Source organism: Triticum aestivum, chromosome 4A, assembly GCF_018294505.1.
Source record: "Triticum aestivum cultivar Chinese Spring chromosome 4A, IWGSC CS RefSeq v2.1, whole genome shotgun sequence".
NCBI classification, from domain to species: domain Eukaryota; kingdom Viridiplantae; phylum Streptophyta; class Magnoliopsida; order Poales; family Poaceae; genus Triticum; species Triticum aestivum.
The window spans coordinates 629347650-629368316 of record NC_057803.1 but is presented as its reverse complement, the minus strand read 5'-3'; the positions used below and the strand labels follow the sequence as shown (position 1 = coordinate 629368316).

The 20667-nt window shown below is 45.7% G+C and overlaps 3 protein-coding genes across 3 annotated transcripts; 2 read left to right on the top strand and 1 right to left on the bottom strand.

The window, feature by feature from the left end:
• Positions 1–660: 660 nt before the first annotated feature.
• Positions 661–8061, top strand: LOC123087762 (protein GLUTELIN PRECURSOR ACCUMULATION 3). The gene is made up of 16 exons (XM_044509863.1): positions 661–859; positions 954–1051; positions 1192–1330; positions 1417–1445; positions 1573–1669; positions 1753–1808; positions 1928–2035; positions 2716–2772; positions 3456–3547; positions 4160–4244; positions 4841–4993; positions 6353–6447; positions 6573–6755; positions 6840–6943; positions 7486–7555; positions 7661–8061. The coding sequence occupies exons 1-16, from the start codon at positions 774–776 to the stop codon at positions 7718–7720; spliced, it is 1512 nt and encodes a 503-aa protein (XP_044365798.1). The 5' UTR covers positions 661–773; the 3' UTR covers positions 7721–8061.
• A 1654-nt stretch (positions 8062–9715) lies between these two features.
• On the top strand, positions 9716–12729 carry LOC123087761 (ferredoxin-3, chloroplastic). The gene is made up of 2 exons (XM_044509862.1): positions 9716–9891; positions 12000–12729. The coding sequence occupies exon 2, from the start codon at positions 12008–12010 to the stop codon at positions 12464–12466; it is 459 nt and encodes a 152-aa protein (XP_044365797.1). The 5' UTR covers positions 9716–9891; positions 12000–12007; the 3' UTR covers positions 12467–12729.
• Positions 12730–14288: 1559 nt separating this feature from the next.
• LOC543120 (actin-3) lies at positions 14289–17929 on the bottom strand. Its single transcript, XM_044509861.1, has 5 exons — positions 17717–17929; positions 16125–16188; positions 15648–16041; positions 14939–15552; positions 14289–14723 (listed from the first exon to the last, which is right to left on the bottom strand). The coding sequence occupies exons 2-5, from the start codon at positions 16182–16184 to the stop codon at positions 14658–14660; spliced, it is 1134 nt and encodes a 377-aa protein (XP_044365796.1). The 5' UTR covers positions 16185–16188; positions 17717–17929; the 3' UTR covers positions 14289–14657.
• Positions 17930–20667: the final 2738 nt, after the last annotated feature.

The window sequence follows — 20667 nt, the reverse complement described above, 5'->3', positions numbered from 1 at the left end:
ACAGTAGTACAGCCGAGGGGCGGTACTACTGCCTGGTCGCCTAGCGCGGTACTACCGCACGGCGAAAGCGGTAGTACCGCGGAGGTGCGGATGTAATTTTTTACATCCGCTCCTACTACCGCACCCGGGCAGCACTAGCGGGTGAGCAGCGGTAGTACGGCTCCAGGGGAGCGGTACTACCGCGCGCCTGCGCGGTACTACCGCAACCACATAAGCAGCCAGTCATCTGAGGCAGAAAAACGGACGAAGCTCCAAGGAAGAAAGGAGGGGATACAAGAAGACGTGTACGTGATGATTCCACCCAAACCTTTCCAACGCGGACCCCCTCTTAATAGTACGGCTTTCCTACGACTCAAATCCATCAAAAGGAAACGTAGAAAAGACGCCGTCTTCGTCAGTCTTCGAGGGACACCCAATCGTCTTGTGCCTAGCAGAGAAGAGTCTGGAAAGCTCATGGCACACGATTAGTCCGCAAATGCGTTGTCATCAATCACCAAAACACTTAGAGATAAATATGACCTTACAATCAGTCTCCATCTTTTCCCCGTCTCTCAAAATCGGCCACTCAACTGTAAATGTAGATTTTGGTTCGGTTTGAAAGTTTGATTTGAATATAGCCGGCCACGTCAGCAGCGGCGTCCTTCCTAGGTGGCGGTGTGAAAAGTCAGCTGACACAGGCCGGGCACAGTGGCCCACCGTCAGAAGGGGAACGAAGGGCTCCGTTCCGGCGACGCGACGGCCGCGACCGCGTCACCGGGAGTGGAGGAGGAGGGATGATGCAGCAGCTGCAGCCGACGCGGATGCACTGGGCGAGGGCCGTCCCCTCCGACTTCGGCGGCCAAGCCCCCGCCCCTCGCAGGTAACCGATCCCCTCCCCGCCGTCCATCGCCGCCGATCTCTCCCTCCCCCGATCCTTCCCGGCCTGAAAACTGAGCCGGCGCGTATCCCCGCAGCGGGCACACGGCGGTCGCCATCGGCGGATCCAAGGTCGTCGTCTTCGGCGGGTTCGCGGACAAGCGCTTCCTCGCCGACATCGCCGTCTACGACGTCGGTAAATCCCGCCCCCACCACTCGCTTCGCCTGCGCCGCCCGCGGCAGCTCAGCTCCACCCGAATGGGACATCTGGCTCCGGTCGGCTCTCTGCTCTGCCACTGTCTAATTAAACTCGCGTGCCCGATCCCCTTGTCGCAGAGAACAGGCTATGGTACACGCCGGAGTGCAGCGGCAGCGGCCCGGACGGGCAGCCAGGCCCCAGCCCGAGGGCCTTCCACGTCGCCGTGGTCATCGACTGTAACATGTTTATCTTCGGCGGCCGCTCTGGGGGCAAGAGGTTCGCCATTGCGCACAGCGCTCTGTCTATTAGAGTTTGCAGCATGTCATTGTCCCTTGTTTACGGTTCCGGTGTCTGCCTCGCAGGTTAGGTGACTTCTGGATGCTCGACACCGGTAAAGCCCTCCGTTCCATCGACCCTTTCTAGAATCCCCTGTTATGCTCGTTTTGTTTCGAATTGTACCAGGGATTCAGCGATCGCTAAGCACTCTTAATATGCCTCGGTACTTCTTTTATGTTCAGACATTTGGCAGTGGTCGGAGATGACTGGCTTTGGCGATTTGCCGTCTCCCCGGGAGTTTGCTGCCGCATCAGCCATAGGAAACAGAAAAATTGTCATGTAAGCGATTTGTTCCCTACAAGTTCCGCCTGACAATATGTGTCTCATCACCTGTGATTAAGATGATGTTCATCCTTGTTCAGGTATGGTGGTTGGGATGGCAAAAAGTGGCTGTCTGATGTATATGTCATGGACACAAGTGAGCTCACAGCTCCCTTTATTCAAGCTGTGATGAGCATTGAATGTATTTTGTTGAATAAGTTGATCATTCATTATTTTTCTTTTGTTATAATCTTTTATGTATTTTCTGTTGGATAGTGTCACTTGAGTGGACAGAACTAGCAGTTACTGGATCAGCGCCACCTCCAAGATGCGGACATTCTGCCACTATGATTGAGAAGAGACTGCTTATATTTGGAGGCAGAGGTAATTGCCATTCCTTAATTTCGTTCATCTTGGGCTCTCTCAAAGCTCATGTTAGCTTAGATGACTAGCAAAGTCTCATTTCATATGTTGCAACAAGCTAGTAGTACTTCTCAAGTTCTCATGCCTTCCTGGTCCAACCTTGAAAAGCTGGCTGACACTAGAAAGTATAATTCTGATTTATTTATAAATAGCCACCAAACATAAAAGATGATTGAAACTAAAGTGCTTTGTTGCACTTGAATACCTTCAACATTGAATGTTTCAAGAGCAGTGCCAGTATCAACCCCTTTTTCTAACGAAAACTGGGAGGCCCCGACAAACATAACAAATAGGAAGCCAAATTGGAGTTCATGGGGACTCAAATCAGGTGGTGGGATTGTACATCCACTCCCACCCAAGTGAGCTAGGTTCTTTTCCTCAGCACCAACCCTTTATTGTCATTTAGTTAGTCTATGTGTATTACGGATTATTTATATTTTCCCTGAATAATTGTTAATTTCTGAAGAGCTATTATATAACTGTTCCGCGCAATCCGATTTGCTTGTAGGCTTCCTGCTGGGTATCAGACTATTCCTGAGTATAATTTTTAGTGCACTGACAATTTAGATGTTTAGTGAGTTGCATAATTTTTTGGTCTAAAAAATCCTACCCCTGACTACTTTATATCTTCCTTCGAACAGGTGGAACTGGGCCGATAATGGGTGATCTCTGGGCTTTAAAGGGTATTACTGAAGAAGGTATCTCTTGCTATTTGTTGTTTAAAGGCTTTAAAGATCTTAATTGATGAGTACATGAACAAAACTCGTAATGCACTTAGAACTTCTTGTCTAGACAGTTTATGTAACGGAACTATTGCACATACGACATTTCCTGGTCCAATCCGGGTAGGATGCAAGATCCAGTGGTGTGCTGCACTTTGGTTCCACCCCATGGTTGGTTTGATCTGGTGGGTCGGACAAGGATCGGACGGAACATGTCATATCTAGAGCAGGACTCTTTTTGCAAATATGTGTCATGATCGGTGGAGGTTACATACCTGTGTTTATAATATTTACATATACATATTAAGGACACTATCCAGTGTATTGTATTCACATCTTCTTTGTCGTGTATGTCCACTCCTGCTTTTTTGAAGGAAATGGAGTTTGAGATGGCCCACCGGTATTATTTTGCTATCCTATTCCACTGAGGGATGTGGGGGATCACCCTTTTTTGTTGATATACTTCGCATGCTTATTTATACATAGTTTGTTCTCATTTAGTCCTTTTACAGTGGTTACCGCACAGTTGTTTGAGTTTTAGTATGAAGTTGTGTTTCTTAGTTGATTTAAGTAATGGTTCACTGCAAATCGAAGCTAGACAATTACTGCAATATTTGTAAATTTGCTATTACTGAACCTGGTATTGTTGATTTTGGGAGATAATGAGACACCAGGATGGACGCAATTAAAGCTGCCAGGACAATCTCCCTCTGCACGATGTGGTCATTCAGTGACTTCTGGTGGACCTTATGTATGCAATCTGAAACCTTGATGTTTTTCTCTCCAACTGCCTAAGTATTAACAGCTGATATCTCTGTTGTGTGTATCACATATTTGGAAGGTTGATTTCACTTGATTATTCTGTTAGAATCAATATTAATCGTGGTACCTATTAATCATCGGGTTGTTTGCTATCATGTCAAGCTTCTATTCAGCGAAGCTTAATGTCCGATGAACGTGCATATAATGGCCCTCGGGCGTACTTTTGTTGGATAGACAATTAAATAAACTTTGTTTTGTCTTCTGTGGAAAATTATTTGTTAATATTTAGTATCCACTTAGATATGAGTTTGTGGAATGCATTAGCTTTGATTTAAACTTCGCTCTGATCTGGTGAAACAAGGCTTAGCTACCAAAACCTTGCTCCCTTGTTTTTAGTTACATAATAGGAAGTTTATTTAGTGATCCAGAAATAATAATAAAATCATTCTTTTCTTGAACTGTAACAGAAAAGTTAATTTACAGTTAGAATTAATGTATCAGAAAAGAATTTCCTCTTGGGGCTTATCTTAGACTTTCTCGTCCAGTTTCGGTTATGCAAGAATATTACTAACAACATATATATCTTGGATCTTGCTGTCAGCTCTTGCTATTTGGTGGACATGGAACTGGGGGTTGGCTAAGTAGATATGATGTGTACTACAACGAATGTGTTATTTTAGACAGGGGTAAGCTCAAATGATATTTTTTTTCCTGCACATCCACTTTGGGGACATTGAGCATGAGTTTGCATCTTGTTATAAACTGAACACACCAAATCTTGTTATCGTATTATTGACATAGATGGTTTTCTGAAACAAAATACGGCGTCCTGGTAATTAAATTTAGAATGTGATTCCATAATTAACCAGCTTAGCCCCAAATTATCTAGCTTGTTTAGTACTATGAATTTGCTGAAACACTACAGACAGCTAGGATAAATGCCATGCGTCCACTCATTCTGCACAGGTGCATCATATGTCTATGCTGTCCTGGGTGGCACATGCAGCATGTGTCCACTCCAGATCTGCGTGTGTTTGTGCATACAGGTGTAGGTAATGATATATGTAAAATCTATAACATCCAAAATGTCATCTCGGACGGATTGGCCTGTTTCTTACGACTAGAACTTTGTACGTGTTAACAAATATCTTGGCCATTTTGTTACTGTTCTTGCTTTGATTTGTCTTCCTTTAATTACTGTTCTTTTGTTGGAGCAATCAGCATTGCGTATGAATTTTCGGCATTGTATCTATTTTTGCTGACTAATACTTTGGTATCCCAGTCTCTGTTCAATGGAAGCGCTTGCCAACAAGTAATGAGCCACCCCCTCCTCGGGCATATCATTCTATGACTTGCATAGGGCCTCGGTTTCTTTTATTTGGTGGCTTTGATGGAAAGAATACCTTTGGCGATTTGTGGTGGCTTGTTCCTGAAGGTATATTAGTATCACATCTGAAAAAAAAGAATATATATTGATATCTTGGAGATTTGAAGTTTTAATTTGTATTGTGCAAACAGCAAACCGTAAAAGCTTTTAGAAGCAATATTATGTGTTATCATATGTTGGCCTGTGGTTTGAACTATAATCTAGTTATTACACTCGCCATATTTTCTACTCCATCAGTATCATATAGGTGTTGTTTTAGCTGTATGCACAGATAACTAAGAATAAATCAATTTATTGTCTTTAAGCAGATTGCAGAAGTTTATCAGTTAGCATATTGGTAGAGTACTTCAAGAAGTGACATATGTTTCCCCTACTAACGGCGTACATATCCATCTCTGTAGCATCGTATAAATAAGTAATCAATAGGGGCATTTGGTGGATAATGTTACCTACAAAGAACCGTAATGTTTATACTCCCTCCGTCCGAAAAAACTTGTCATCAAAATAGACAAAAAGAAAGGTATCTAGAACTAAAATACATCTAGATACATTCCCTTTTATTTATTTTGATGACAAGTATTTTCGGACGGAGGGAGTACTTGCTAAGATAATGCCCTGACTATGTACTAGTTACCGATTAACACAGCAATATGTTTAAATTAAGCTGGCTATGGCACAATGTGTTAAATCTACACGACCAGTGAATTGTATTAACCCTTAGGGATGGAAGATGCACATAACTTGGGTTGGTACTTGTATAAGCAGCCAATGTGCTGCACACTTCACACAGGCAAACCAAATCGTTTTAGTTAATGGAAGAGATTTCTCCCTCGGCATCTGCATCCGATGATGCACACGATGAACCAATGAAGATATTGGTCCTCGAAACTTCAAGAAATGATACATTTAAACATGGAGCGAACTTGGAATAAGATGCTTGGAGGGTTTTGTGGGGATATGGTCGTGTCCCGCCAATCATGGTTAGATACTTGAGTTCTTACATGTGTCAGCACTAATTTATAAGAAAACAATTAAATATGTAGAGCTGTTAGTGTTGAGTCATATTCTGCCAGTCAATACCCAATTGACCCTTAGCGTCCACACATTCTCCAGTAATGACTGGTGAATGGTGAGAAGAATTTTGTCGGTTTACAAAACTGCCAAGGAAAAGGAATTCATCTGACTCAGTTCAGTTACTGATATTATTTGCTACTTATAACTAGAGGTGTTGGAAATTGCTAGAGCTTATGGTTATTGTTCATGTTTGCATCTGTTTCCTTTTCTGATTGTAGCCAGACACTAGCTAGATATTCTCCTTTGCTGTAAACTCTTCTGATCTACACTTAGTAATGTTTAATGGAGAAAGATAATCTCTGCTTCTATAAACTCTGCCCGATTGACGTTCAGATGATCCTATTGCCAAGCGGGACTTGGTTCCTGATGTTGGTTCAGACAGCAACCATAGCACTGTGACTGGTGATGCCCAACAGTCTGCAGTGAAGGTATGTTTTCATACACCTGAAGTTCAGAAGATCTTTGTGGGGAGTAAAATGAGAACCAATGTCGATTTTTTTTATGACATTAGAATTTAGAACCTTGCAATCACTAAAGAATATGATTGTTGCAGGAATCAGAATCACAATCTGATGAATCTCCAATGTTGGAGTTGGCCAAACGATTGGGGATTCCACTTTCTATAGAACCTTCAGCAAGTTTTGTTGACGAAATCAATGATAGAGAACTAGTGGAATTATCATCTAGGCTCATTGGTGAATCACTTCCTACCACCGACCAGCTTGCATGTATTCAGGTGCTGATATCTTTCCTTTTCTGCGATTCTTTGAAATTGTGTTGGCTTCCAAGGAAATGGGACATTATTGTATATGATGTACAGGCACTTCGTGATCATTGGAGAAGTTCTCCATCCAGCTCAATACAGCTCCAGGAGCTAGGCCCTCTGCTGAGGGACTATCAACGTATCATTATCCGTCGCTTTGTGTATGGTTTCATTCCTCTATTCACCCTCTGCATTATTATTTACACATTTTAAGTATTCAGTTTTCCATAAATCAAGAAACAATGCGGTGGAACAATGACACGACTTTGCAGATAGTTCCATCTCTGGCCTATTATTATTCTCTTCTTGTCATGATAATAATTTCAACTGCTAGATATTAATCCATTCATCCATTTTGTTGTCTTTTGCACACACAATGATCTGGAATTGTGCAAAACAAAATGTTGCCAGTTCATCACGTGGATTATGTGTTTTATCATGTAACTAGAGGCATGTTTTCATGTCATTTATACTTAATTCAAAAGGAAAAACGAAAAAAATCGAAAGTGGAATATGCCTTTTTTTCAGTCAGACTAGTGGACTTGCTGGCTAAAAATTGAGTAAGGCTGTATGGGTAACCCAACCATGGTCAGAGCTTGTTATGTCTGAAGAAACTATAGCACAGGAACTAACAATTATTAAAGTCCTGCCATGAGTATTTCACATTGACTATATCTTCATTTCCATTGCTAAATGGATGCAGGGAAAACCCATCCCCGACATTCCTTGAAAGGGAAGATCACCGACTCTTCCATTTGAAAAATGCCTCGCAGGTATATGAGCTCCACAGGCGACCATCTACTCCTCATTGTCCGATGCACGCTCATTTACCAGTTTCCCCTACTTACCCAGTGCTTTGTATTTCTTATATACTTCAGTTGCGCATGGATGACATCCCGATCTTACTGGGCGAGTATAGAACTCTGCTTTCCACCTGAGAGAGGTCCACACAACTATTTTGCTTGGTAAGTGCATCTGGGCTAAAACCATTGTGCTACGACCATCGGTTCTCTGCTTCTGTGGTTTCCGATGCCCAGGGCAAGAAGGACGACAGCCCAGCCACCTAGGCCCTAGGGCAAGCAAACAGACCATTGGTGAGCAAAATTGATGAGGAAATGTTTGTATTTGCGAAATGCATAGAAAACAAAATGCCATGATCTATAATGGTTGTATTTTGATGTACAAGCTAGAATCTTCTTTTATTTTCTTGGATGTACAAATGTAATTTAAAATTTTCAAATAAAGAGCTCCATGGAGCTAAGGAACAAGTTAATTCTCATCCCCATCTTTTTTAACATATGCGATCACATGTTTGTCACGTGTTGGACAGAAGATACAACAGATACTTATCATAGACTTCACATCGACCAAAGAGAATAGTGTATTTCTAGATTCGCACCGCCGTTTGAGCTTGTAGGTTCAAAAAAACTTGGATTGGTTTTCTTAATTCTTTTCGAGGTGCAAATTGACCTCTGTTTAAGGCTCAACTTTGGTGACACTTGGGCCAAAAGATTGTTCGAAAATCTAGGGTTATTAGTCGATTGACTAAAATTTGCCACAAATAATCCTAGGCAAAAATGTATGTTTTGCCCCGAAAGCACGGAGAACAAAGAACAAGACGACCGTCACAAGTGTGACAAAGATTTGACAAAAAATTTAAGTCTTATGATAATCGACAGATTTGGGATTTGAGCATGAACAAGGGCATTCCGATTTATTCTCACCATAATATATGCATCCGTTTTTTAACATTGAAATTAATTGCAAAACACTTGACATGTAACAAAAAAAGAGAAAGCATAAAAGGACGTAAACAATGAGACAAATCAATACTCTAGCGGTGCGTTTGGCAATCTTGGGAGTTTATGGTAGGGAATTGTATTGAGATTAGACATGAAATGAGTCGTTTTATTCCCAGTCCCCTATTTTGGTGCATGATAGGATTATGTGTGAGAATTTGCATTCCCTTGTTTGGTTCATGGGAATTGACGAGAGACTAGACCAGGGAAGTGAATAAGTTATGATGAAGGATGAAGATTGACTCACTAAAACAATTTCCTTTCACCCCCTCTGTCTCCAAAAGGAGGGCCTACAAATGTTGTCTCAAGTTAAATGCACAACAATTATAGCATCAAATTAGTATCATCATTAAATACAAAAGAAACTATTCTCATGCTATTTTGCAACGTCGTTATTGATGGTTTTGTTATAAACCCGGTCAAACGTTGCATCATTTGACTTGAGACAAGCCCTTTTTTTTGAGTCGGTGGAGTACAAAATGGAAATGTTTGGAGTTGACTCTCAACACCTTGACAATAAAAAAAGCAAACAACCTTCCTTTGCCCCGAATCGGTTGTTTTAGCTCTGTCTAGATACGTCCGGTAATACATACAACCAAGAAAGCGTGCCAAGCTCTAGTCAGAATGACGAACCAAACAAACGTCTAGTAAATTGTTGCGGGACGACTAAGGATAGATGTGGCAACCTCGGTGTTCTCTCCCCGATTCATAGGATTTTCTGAGACTGCACGGCGTGCATTGAGAAACATAATTTTTTATTTTTGCGCACGGGGAAACACATGACATGGCATGACTCTTGAGAAGAGATGATATGAATACGCTTATGAAATGCAATCGTGCGGAGAAAACAAAGCACGTGGAGTGGAACGACTAAAATCCTTGAATCCAACCTACCCCGTTGCTGGGGTTGCCGGAGTGGACCGAACTCCCATCCCATCCCATCCCATCCGGGGGCCTCCAGAACCTTCCTGAGGTTGGAGGAGGGAATGGGTGAATGAATGTGGGCCGAAACTGGAGAACCACCCACGGACCCGGACCCAGACCCAGACCCAGACCCAGCACCGCACCCCCGGGTTCGTTCGTTCGCAGCCGCCGCGGGGGGCAAACCCGTCATTTCAGCCGCCGGTTTTTTTCCCCAATGGACCGCTGGCAAGGGCAGGGCACTCGCCACCATTCCGCCTATTAAAAGGTGGCCGCCGCCGCCGCCCACCCCCACCACACACAGAGAGAACACACGCAAGGAGCACGAGGAGGAGGCAAGGGAAGCCGCCGCCGCCGCCCCGTCCCTCCTCGCCGGCCCGCCGCGACAGGTAGCAAGCAGCGGCCCCGATCTGTTCCCTTCCTTGTCTGCTTTTCACTTGTCTTGTTTCGTTCCTTCTGGCGGCGGCGGCGGCGGCGGCCTGCGAACCCTACCCGCCACTTCTCCGGGATGGAACGGCCGGCCCGCCCGGCTCGCCGCCGATCTGCTTTGCTTTGATGCGCGGCCTGGTTATCCCCCGTAATCTCCAACCCCACCCGCGCGCCCGCCTCGTTAGGTCCGCCCCTTCCGTGGCGCATGCTCAGCCGGACCGGACGGACAGGGGATCTCGTCGTTTCCTCCCTCCCTCCCTCCCTCCCTCCGGGAAACAAAGCGGGGGTTGCGGTAAAAATTACAACGTCTGCTCTTGGGGATTCTGGGTTTAGGCATGCATGTATGTACTATGTACTACGACCTCCGTCCGGAATTACTCGTCTCTGGATATGGGTGTATCTATCTAGAACTAAAATACATCTAGATACATCCATTTCTGCTACAAGTAATTCCGAACACGGAGGGACTAGTATGTTGCTAGGTGAACAAGCGCCAACATTTCACTTGACCCTTGTCCCGATTCGACGAATTGTTTGCTCAAGGCTTCTTGATTTTGATGATGATCATCAAGGACCTGGTGAGCATCGCAAGGGACGCTGGTTTTCTCTTTATTTACCTGTATGTGTGTGTCCCGGAGCTTCGAGTGAATGGCAGGGATGCGACGCTTGCCTTTCTCATATCGCTCCGGAGAGTGACTCCGGCCTTATACTGGAGGGGGGCTGTTGGCTTGTCCTCAGTTTTCCCCCTCCCTGGTGAAGATACCGTCGGCTTATATCAGCGTCCCGATGCGTGTTTGGCATTAAAAACCACTGTTTGTCACGCAAATAATATGTCCCGGTGCTAGTGTTGGACAGCATGTTGGATGATGAGGTCAAGCGCAATAGGCGCACAATAAGCATGACTTCTTATGTTTGTTTTTCCTATTATTGTTACAGAGTTTGGCTATTTCTTTTTATTAGAACATGAAATTGATGTTGGATGATGAGGTCAAGCGCAATAGGCGCACAATAAGCATGACTTCTTATGTTTGTTTTTCCTATTATTGTTACAGAGTTTGGCTATTTCTTTTTATTAGAACATGAAATTGGTTGCTCTATTAGGCAATTCATGGTTTGTGTGCTGTGTCCTGGAGCTTCGAGTGAAGAGCAGGGTTGCAATGCCTGCCTTTCTCATAATGCTCCGAAAGTAATTATGGCCTTCTCATGAAGGGAGTGGATGGCCTGTCCCCATTTCTCTTTGTTGGTAAATATACCGTTGGCGTATATCAGCACGGCATTTTCATAAAAAATTAAGAAGGTTGATTTAGGTCGAGGCGGGTATCTTTTTTCGCAATAGAGCCTTTCTGTTTCCCGTGTCCCTAGTCTGGGTGTCAATCGTTTATCATGAAATTAGTTGTTATCTTGAGCAAGCAACAAAAGGGTGTTGATGTCGTGTATTGTGTCCTGGAGCTTCGAGTGAAGGGCAGGAGTGCAATGCCTGCCTTTCTCATACTGCTCCAAGAGTAATTATGGCCTTCTCACGAAGGGAGTGGATGGCCTGTCCCCATTTTGCTTTCTTGGTAAAGATACCGTTGGCTTATATCAGCAGAACATTTTCATACAAAATTAAGAAGCTTGATCTAGGTTCAGACGGGTATCTGCGCAATAGAGCCTTTCTGTTTCCTGTGTCTCTAGTCTGGGTGTTCAAGTAACAAAGGGGCGTTGATGTTGTGTATTGTGTCCTGGAGCTTCGAGTGAAGGGCAGGAGTGCAATGCCTGCCTTTCTCATACTGCCCCAGAGAGTAACCGTGGCCCTCTCATGGAGAGAATGATGGTTTATCCCCATTTTTCTTCCTTGGTAAAGATACCATCGCCGTATATCACGAGCTCTTTGTGTTTGACCTTAAGCTGTTCTTGTGGAAAACAATGGGTGCTTTTGCAGTGCTAGTGGCAGGATAGCATCCGACCCAATGCATAACTTCTTGTGTGCTGAATAATTGGTTGCATTAGATAGTGAGAATTTCAGTTCTATATTTTGTTACCTTTTCTTAAGTTGGGTTCAAATCACTGACTTGCTTCTTTGGGTCAGGTTTCAAGATGTCAACCTGCACGTTTGCGACCTCCTGCGTGCTCTTGGGCAATGCTCGAACAACCGATGCCCCCCAGAAAGCGGTCAAGAGCCGCCTGAGCTTCCTTGGCCGAGGCGCCGTGCAGGTGCCGAGCCTGAGGTCCTCCTCTTTCAAGAAGCTGGACGTCTCCGCGGCGGCCACGTACAAGGTGAAGCTGGTGACCCCGGAGGGGGACGAGCACGAGTTTGAGGCGCCGGACGACACCTACATCCTGGACTCGGCGGAGACGGCGGGGGTGGAGCTGCCCTACTCGTGCCGGGCGGGGGCATGCTCGACCTGCGCGGGCAAGATTGAGGCGGGCGCGGTGGACCAGTCGGACGGGTCGTTCCTGGACGACGCGCAGCAGGAGGGCTACGTGCTGACGTGCGTCGCCTACCCCAAGTCGGACTGCGTCATCCACACCCACAAGGAGGGGGACCTGTATTAGGGGGCGTGCCGTGCTCCGCCCACATCTCTGGTGCCAGTTGGTTGTGTGTTGGGTAGAAGAAGAAGGTGTGTCTGTCTGTAAAACCTTGATGGTTGTTTATCCCCTGCCTGGCTGCTGCCTGTGTGCGTGCGTGCTTTGGTCGTTGGTCGGAGGTGGTTAAGATTGTTGGGTGAAGCCACTACACCCACGGATGGAGAAGGCGAATAAAATGAGGGAACAGCTCGCTGTGACTGTGACGGCATTATAAAGCGGTTTCATGGTTTTTTGCGTGTGTCTTTGTGCCGTTTTTGCTGGTTCGTCGGGTTTCTTCCTATCTTTTGAAACCAATTCCAACTGGTATGGAGCTGCTGCTGCCCAGTAGTGTTAGTTAATTTGAATGCAGCATCTTGAGACACTTGTGATAAGACGATTTGCTGTGTGTGTGTGCGCGCGCGCCAAGAATGGCATCTCAGCATGTCAAAGTGGCTGGGGATGCTGATGATCCCTTCCTGTGGTGCTCTTTTTGTTTTTGTTTCTTGGACAGCGTTTCATTGCTAGTCCAAGTTTCTTATTTTGTTTCTGGCTTTGGTCCTATGTGTCTCCACAACCATTGACGCATTCAGTTTGGTTTGGTGGCCGGCCGAGGAGCGAGAGAGAGCCTCCGCTTGATTCCTTTTCCTTTTTTCTTTGTCCCTTGGCTCTGAGCTGGAGGGCTTGATTCCTTTTCCTTTCCTCTTTGTCCCTTGCCTCTGAGCTAGAGGTTGGCCAGTTCTTCGTTGGAGGTCTATCCTAAACTTCAGAATCTTCCTCTTCTTGGGTGTTCATTCTGGTTTTCCCTAATTAAACCGGTTCAGTCTCTCAGAGGTGCTCATAGGGGTTTCTCGAAGGTGCTCATAAGGGTGAGTGTATGCTTATGTACGTGAGCGACTTCGAATGAATTGAATTGTTGATTGTGCCGTAAAGGCCCTTATGCCCACGCCCTAATCGACCCCCCGAAGGAGTATGCGCTTCTAAAGGATCTCTAATACCGTGCCCAATTCCAAAGTTAGTTTGATACATGTGACCGGCAATGAGAAATGCAATAGCTAAATGATGGCGAGCCATGTCGGTCAGCCACAAACTTTCCCCCAAGAAGAGTTAGAATGGCAGTTCCCGCTCCTTGAGCGGTATCAAATATATATGATTACTTGAATCAGGGTTTTGGGCATAAATATTTCACTGACCCGTCAAAAGGGGTCCCAACCCCTGGGGTAATACATCTAAAAAATTATTTCATCGAACGTACTACCTCCTGGATGCGGGAATAGCAACATGATCTAAATGTCCAGTCGAAGCCAAAGAACTTACCTTGAAAAGTCCTGACAAATGATGATTGAGACGAGGTTTCACGTTTTTGAACCACGAAAGGTTTGGTTTTCATTTGGGTTGTAGATGTAACTAACCCACTATTAAGGCTAATAGAAAAAGAGCTCCTCGGTTAAAATAAAATAAAATAAACCGGCGTTGTTAGGATTTTAGGTTTGATTTTTCTTATAAACTAGATCATCTCTCTTCTTCTTGGTGAACTGCCCCTGCCCACGACGAGGTTCTTGAAAAGAATCATTGGCGGCGACAAACACAGACTCAAAAGCATCAAAGCAGATGGATGGGGAGATTCCACAAAAGCCTCCGGGGGCTCAGTGGCACAGATCTCGCATAAACATCATACATACTGCCAGCAGCGCTTGCAATGGAAGGAGGCACGAATACTTTCTAGGAAACTTTCTTTTTCTTTTTGTATATATATAAATAAAAAACAGCAAGCCGAAATAGACCGGTGACCAGCCTTGCTGACCAAAGCAACTAACGGTAATAACAATAATAATAATTCCACACCAATATACTTGATGGAAGAAAATAATTATACATACACAGCCAAGCGTTCTGCACTCTGCAGCCACACAACAGCCCAAGCCCACACCCGAAACCGGTGCGTCGGTCCTCCTCCGCGCGCACCGGCTAAATATCAACCAACATAGTAGTATATCACTAAGAACAAGCGGCGTCTTCTGTATTAAGCGATACAGGACCTACTTTTCCTTCATCCGGCAATGCCAAATCATCCGTAAAAACGGCCGCAGAAAGCTCGGGGAATACTTCAATGGAGGGGAGTCGGATACAAGCTCAATCATAGGAAAAGTGCAGAGACACGGAGTAAGACACGGCCCAAGGCTTAGAAGCACTTGCGGTGGACGATGGAGGGGCCAGATTCGTCGTACTCTCCCTTGGATATCCACATCTGCAAAAGGGAAAGGGATCAGGGCTACTTTCTTCAAAAGCTGGAAACTCAAGTAATACTTTGCTTTGTAGGAAAAGATTAATTTGCTTTCTGGTTGGTTTATGTAACAAGATGTTATTAAAAAGGAATAAGAAAAAGACATGTATCTTTTCCCCCAAAATAATAAGATGGTAAACACCATAACGACGAAACAAAATGGTCGCGTAAGCAAGTACCTGCTGGAATGTGCTGAGGGAGGCGAGGATGGAGCCACCGATCCAGACACTATACTTCCTCTCGGGAGGCGCCACGACCTTGATCTTCATGCTGCTCGGCGCGAGGGCGGTGATCTCCTTGCTCATCCTGTCGGCGATGCCGGGGAACATGGTCGTCCCTCCACTGAGCACAATGTTGCCGTAGAGGTCCTTCCTGATATCCACGTCGCACTTCATGATGGAGTTGTAGGTGGTCTCGTGGATCCCAGGAGCCTCCATGCCGATCAGCGACGGCTGGAACAGCACCTCCGGGCACCTGAACCTCTCGGCGCCGATCGTGATGACCTGCCCGTCAGGCAGTTCGTAGCTCTTCTCGACGGACGAGCTGCTCTTGGCGGTCTCCAGCTCCTGCTCGTAGTCAAGGGCGACGTAGGCGAGCTTCTCCTTTATATCTCTTACGATTTCCCGCTCAGCAGTTGTGGTGAAGGAATAGCCCCTCTCCGTGAGGATCTTCATCAGGGAGTCGGTCAGATCACGGCCCGCAAGATCCAGCCGGAGAATAGCATGAGGAAGTGCATATCCCTCATAAATCGGCACAGTATGGCTCACACCATCACCAGAATCAAGCACAATACCTGCACATCGCACGTTCAGGTCATACAATGACTGACGAAGGGATACAATTAAGTATACATAAACCCATCTTGAGTAGGGAAAAACAGACATGTACCTGTAGTACGACCACTGGCATATAGAGAAAGAACAGCTTGAATAGCCACATACATCGCTGGGGCATTGAATGTCTCGAACATGATTTGGGTCATCTTCTCTCTGTTTGCCTTTGGGTTCAGAGGAGCTTCTGTCAGCAAAACTGGATGTTCTTCAGGGGCAACACGCAGCTCATTGTAGAAGGTGTGATGCCAGATTTTCTCCATGTCATCCCAGTTGCTCACAATGCCATGCTCAATAGGGTATTTCAAGGTCAGGATACCCCTTTTTGACTGCGCTTCATCACCCACATAGGCATCTTTTTGGCCCATTCCAACCATGACACCTGTGTGCCGAGGGCGGCCAACTATACTAGGGAAAACTGCTCTTGGGGCATCATCACCAGCAAAACCAGCCTACAGGAATGAGGTGTTTATTTTCCAAACAACAAATTTTCTGTGCTTAAAATTTGAATGAAACAAAGGGGTGAGCATCGAACCTTGACCATTCCAGTGCCATTGTCACACACAAGTGGCTGGATGTCCTCGCCGTCAGCCATTGGTCTGCACAAGACAATTGAAAACCTTCCCAATCATTTACTTGTTACATCAGATGTTCACTGCTAGGTATCTTGCTAATAAGAATTACGTCGATGAGCACAAAAACACAGAACTAACTGAATCATTTTAAGAAGCTGTCAATTTATCTCTACCTGACGTGCTCATCAACCTTATTCATCAAATATGTAACTAAAGCAATATTTCTGGTAATAAACTAATAACACAGTAAGGAGAAACTACAGCTGTATTTAGCAAAGTGTAGCTCTTGCTTTAAGGCTCTAAGCATAGCAAGTATTTTCATCACTAATGAGGCTAGTGGATAAAAGTAGGCTGGCAAAACTAATCAAAATTGTGAATAAGAAAGCACAGACCACTTCAATCACATTAATGGACCATTTATGCTTAATAGAAATAATAAAGAGAGCAATAAGCTGTCATAAGCTGTCCTTGCAGGCAGGCATGCTCTACCCATGTGCAACTATGCCTACCAAAGTTGAAAAAAACTATAGCTGTACTGGATCACAATTATTGCTGTTGCTGGACATCCAGCCTAGTACTAGTTATAAATCAACATTTTTAGTCATCCAGCCTAGAACTAGCTATAAATCAACATTTTTAGTCATCAAACACGATTTACGGAGCTGCAAGGTCCATGTGCCAGCAGCAGTGGTGGAATTCAAACTGGTTTTTGCACTATTAAGAACCACGCACTGAGGTACGGTGCCGAGCTATTCAATTAACGCCATTGTGATATGATGTGATTAAGAAATATCAGACAGATATACTGATTAGGCTAAAAATTGGTGTGTTCCGTAATACATGAACCATTTTAAGACCGCAAGATGAGAGTATACACAATCAAGCATCATACATATAGTAGCAATCTTAAAAGTTGTACTAGAATGATGACGTGCACATCTAGAATTTAGACCGTACATTTCATAATGATGTCCCTGGGATACCACGGCATCTGAAATCAGCTCCCCAAGTTATTTGGTTTATGAAGTATTCAGGCAGGGTGAGATTTATTTTAGATTTGGACAGATCCAAGCCCAGCCATCTCATCTTACACAGAAGACAGTTGATGCCAAACCCATTTAAATGATTGAACTCTACACTTGGTTTCCCCTTGGATCAAGAAAGTAGCAAGTCGCCTCCCCGATTTAGACAATACTACTCCGGTGGCCTGGCAGATCCCATCGGGCCAAAGCAAAAGCTAGAACACTTGGACACTCTGTGCTTGCACCACGCCGCATCAAGCTTAACACCCAACGCAACAGCCGCTGGCTGGCTGGACCAGCAGCAACCGAAGGAGGAGCAGCCATTTCGCAGTGACTAACCAAATCAGAATCACCAGCCGCCGACGGGGCCGGAGGACCGTCGGATCGGCAGAACCCACCCGCGCGCACGGGCAGATCCACGCCGCCAGATAAACGGCACAGCAGGCTCTGCGGCCAGATCCGCGCCGCGCACGGAGCAGCTAGCAAAGGGGTTCGGGGACGCGTGGCAGGGAGGGAGGGAGGGATCGAACCTTGGGGAGCGGGGCGGCGGCGGGGACCGGAGGAGGAAGCGGAGAGGAGCTCGCTGGCGGAGACGGAGGCGTGGAAAGTGGTGGCGTCCTGCGCTGCGTGCGTTGGCGTTGGGTTTGGGTGCGTCGTGTTAAATACAGGGGAGGGGGAGGATCTGTGCTGTGCTGTGCTGTGGTGTGGTGTGGTTTGGTGTTCGCCGTTACGGAATTTCGAATTGAGGGGAAGATCTGGAGGACACGAGGGGCTATAATGGTGGGATCTCCAACGGATCTGCCCGCTGCCCCGGACCGCGCACAAGATCTGCACCTGCCAACGCACGTTCTCTCTTCCCCCCCATCTCATCTACCTGTCCTAAATCACAGCTTTCTCTCTATGTGGGCAACTCATCAAAACGCTCCTAAATGTGCGAACCAATCTATGGTGATTAGGAGGATAGTGGTATCCTCAAATTCTAGACTTGACATTGGTGCTCGTAGTATTCCTGGATTTATTTTAGGTTTTCGGTGGTGTTCGTTCGGTGGGAGGAGACGTTCCCACCGACTGCGAGGCGCATGTGGTGACCTCGTAAAATCTCAAGATGCTATGCCGGCTCAGTCTCTCGGAGGTGCTCATAGGGACAAGGTACGCGTGCGCGCATTCATAGGGATGAGCGTATGCTTGTACATGTGAGCGGCTTTTGATTGTACCATGTTAAAAAAAGTTCATAAATGTCAAAAAAGCGCGGACCTGGGTACTTTTTGTCATCCAACACCATTTCGCCGTCCAGTGTCGCGACAGGGCTGATCGAGATGGTCGCCATCGCGCTGGAGCCGAAGGACCTGTTGATGGCACGCAACACCTGCTGCCACGAACAGAAAATAGGAAGGACACTTTGGCAGTGGACGGTCACTCGGTACCTCCTCCGCCAAAAGCGTGTGCCCCGGCGGGTGTCGTTTGTTCAATCGTCGATGTAGTTGTATCTGCTATACTACTACGCCGCCCAACAGCTTGGTTTGCAGCAGGAGTCCGCGCCCACCATCATTGCCAGCCATCAAGTGCCGTTCAGTCTTGACCTCAACGGGGACTACACCTTCATGGAGCCTCAGTCACAGTCAACGGGTGCTAGTCTATTTGCGGATGCCGGCTATGCCTCCCTCGCCCTTAGGTGCACGGTCTTTGTTTGCCGGAATGTCTCAACCGGGCGCCATGACGGATGAGAAGGAGGCAATGATGAACACGATCCACGATAGTGGCGGACACAAAGATGGGAAGGTGGAGGACTCCCAGCCAGAGCCGGACACCTAGCACACACACACCCAAATATTGCACACCCAGTTGTTGGACATCGACCAGTCGGATGGTGTCCGGGCGACTTTTGGGTGCCGGGTGCAGACCCAAAGAAGAAGACGGGAGAAAATAACATGAAGAAGGATTAATTGTTGGTTGATGTGCGGTTGGTCACTAGCATTGATCTTATTCATTGCACAGAGCAAATTATCCGAACCTTTTGGGCAATTGTGCATGTTTGTTTCCATGAGCGAAAACGGGTGATGGCCAAGATGGCAGAGAGGTTTGAGGACATCATGTCGAACGAGGAGGCATGCGTCAAGCGCAATGACGTGAAGGAGGAAAAGACGATGGAGAGGTTTGACGAGTTCATGGCGGCGCAAGGTAAGAAGATCAAATTTCAAAAGAAGAAAGTTGATGCCGAGATGTTGACGATGAAGATGTTAGACTTGGATACCGATGCGGTGAAGATTGTGCAAGCGTATCGTGCTAGCAGGTTAGCACTACGTAGCCGCTTCGGAGGAATTGGCCAACGATTGAATACTTTGGCACGAAAAACCAGACTGGAAGGCAAATAAAGTCTTTTGCACAACAGGGCTGTCATCTTTTCGCATTGGTTGGATGTAAAAACTTGTTGAACATCCGGTGCTTTTTGGTTGTGATTGTATATGTTTGTACTGTTTGTGCATATGCTAAATTGCTATTGATCTACATATGCATATCAAATGGAGGAGGCTAGGCCCGAGGTGAACATTTAGTGCACCGGGTGGGATGTCCAGCTTCCCTACCGCTATCCATTGACACGTCCGGGCGTGTCCCGCGGACGTTCCGTGTTGGAGTTGTTCTAACATCATAAACCATTTTTCTATCACAAAATATAACAAGCGAACCTTTGTTGTGCAACTCTCTCGTGTGACGCATTGTACTCATAAATCATTTTTCTGTCGTAATATATAATTAATGAGTGAACATTTGCTCTGCAATTCTCTTGCGCGATGACACGTTGTACTAGTTAGGATGTTATGAGTGTTGTCGACTTCAACCTCAAGTACCAATGGACTATGAGGCCAAACCGCTGCAGAGTGGAGGAAAGAGGCCTCGTATCGGAGTGGCTAGGGTAGAGCTGTTGGCAACATAGCAATGGCGAAAGAGAGATCTCACCGGAGTTTTGGGAGATGTTCGACGCCCTTGGATATGACTAAGAAGAGGTGGCAACAATGTGCGGGATGATGATGAGGATGCGGTGATGCGGATAAGGTCAAGGTCGGATCGAGGAGGGTGACTTGAGGTCGCCTATGACATGGCTAATAGATAGAAGAAATTGATAGGTTCACCTGCTCACCAAGGTCGCCTATGATTTTAAGAAAATAACGACATATATATATATATATATATATATATATATATATATATATATATATATATATATATATATATATAAGATCAGCATATGAGGATATTTTTTCTTCTTCTATAATTTACTTACTCCGCCCTGCTAACCTCGTCGCCTCTATGTCAACGGGTTCCTAGGCCTCGACGAACCCCCCGCGCTATGTGCACGTCGATGCCAACCTCAACCATGGTGCACGGTGTTGTGTGATAACCCACAAGTATATGGAATCACAACAATTTTCAAGGGTAGAATATTCAACCCAAATTTGTAGATTCGACACAAGGAAAGCCAAAG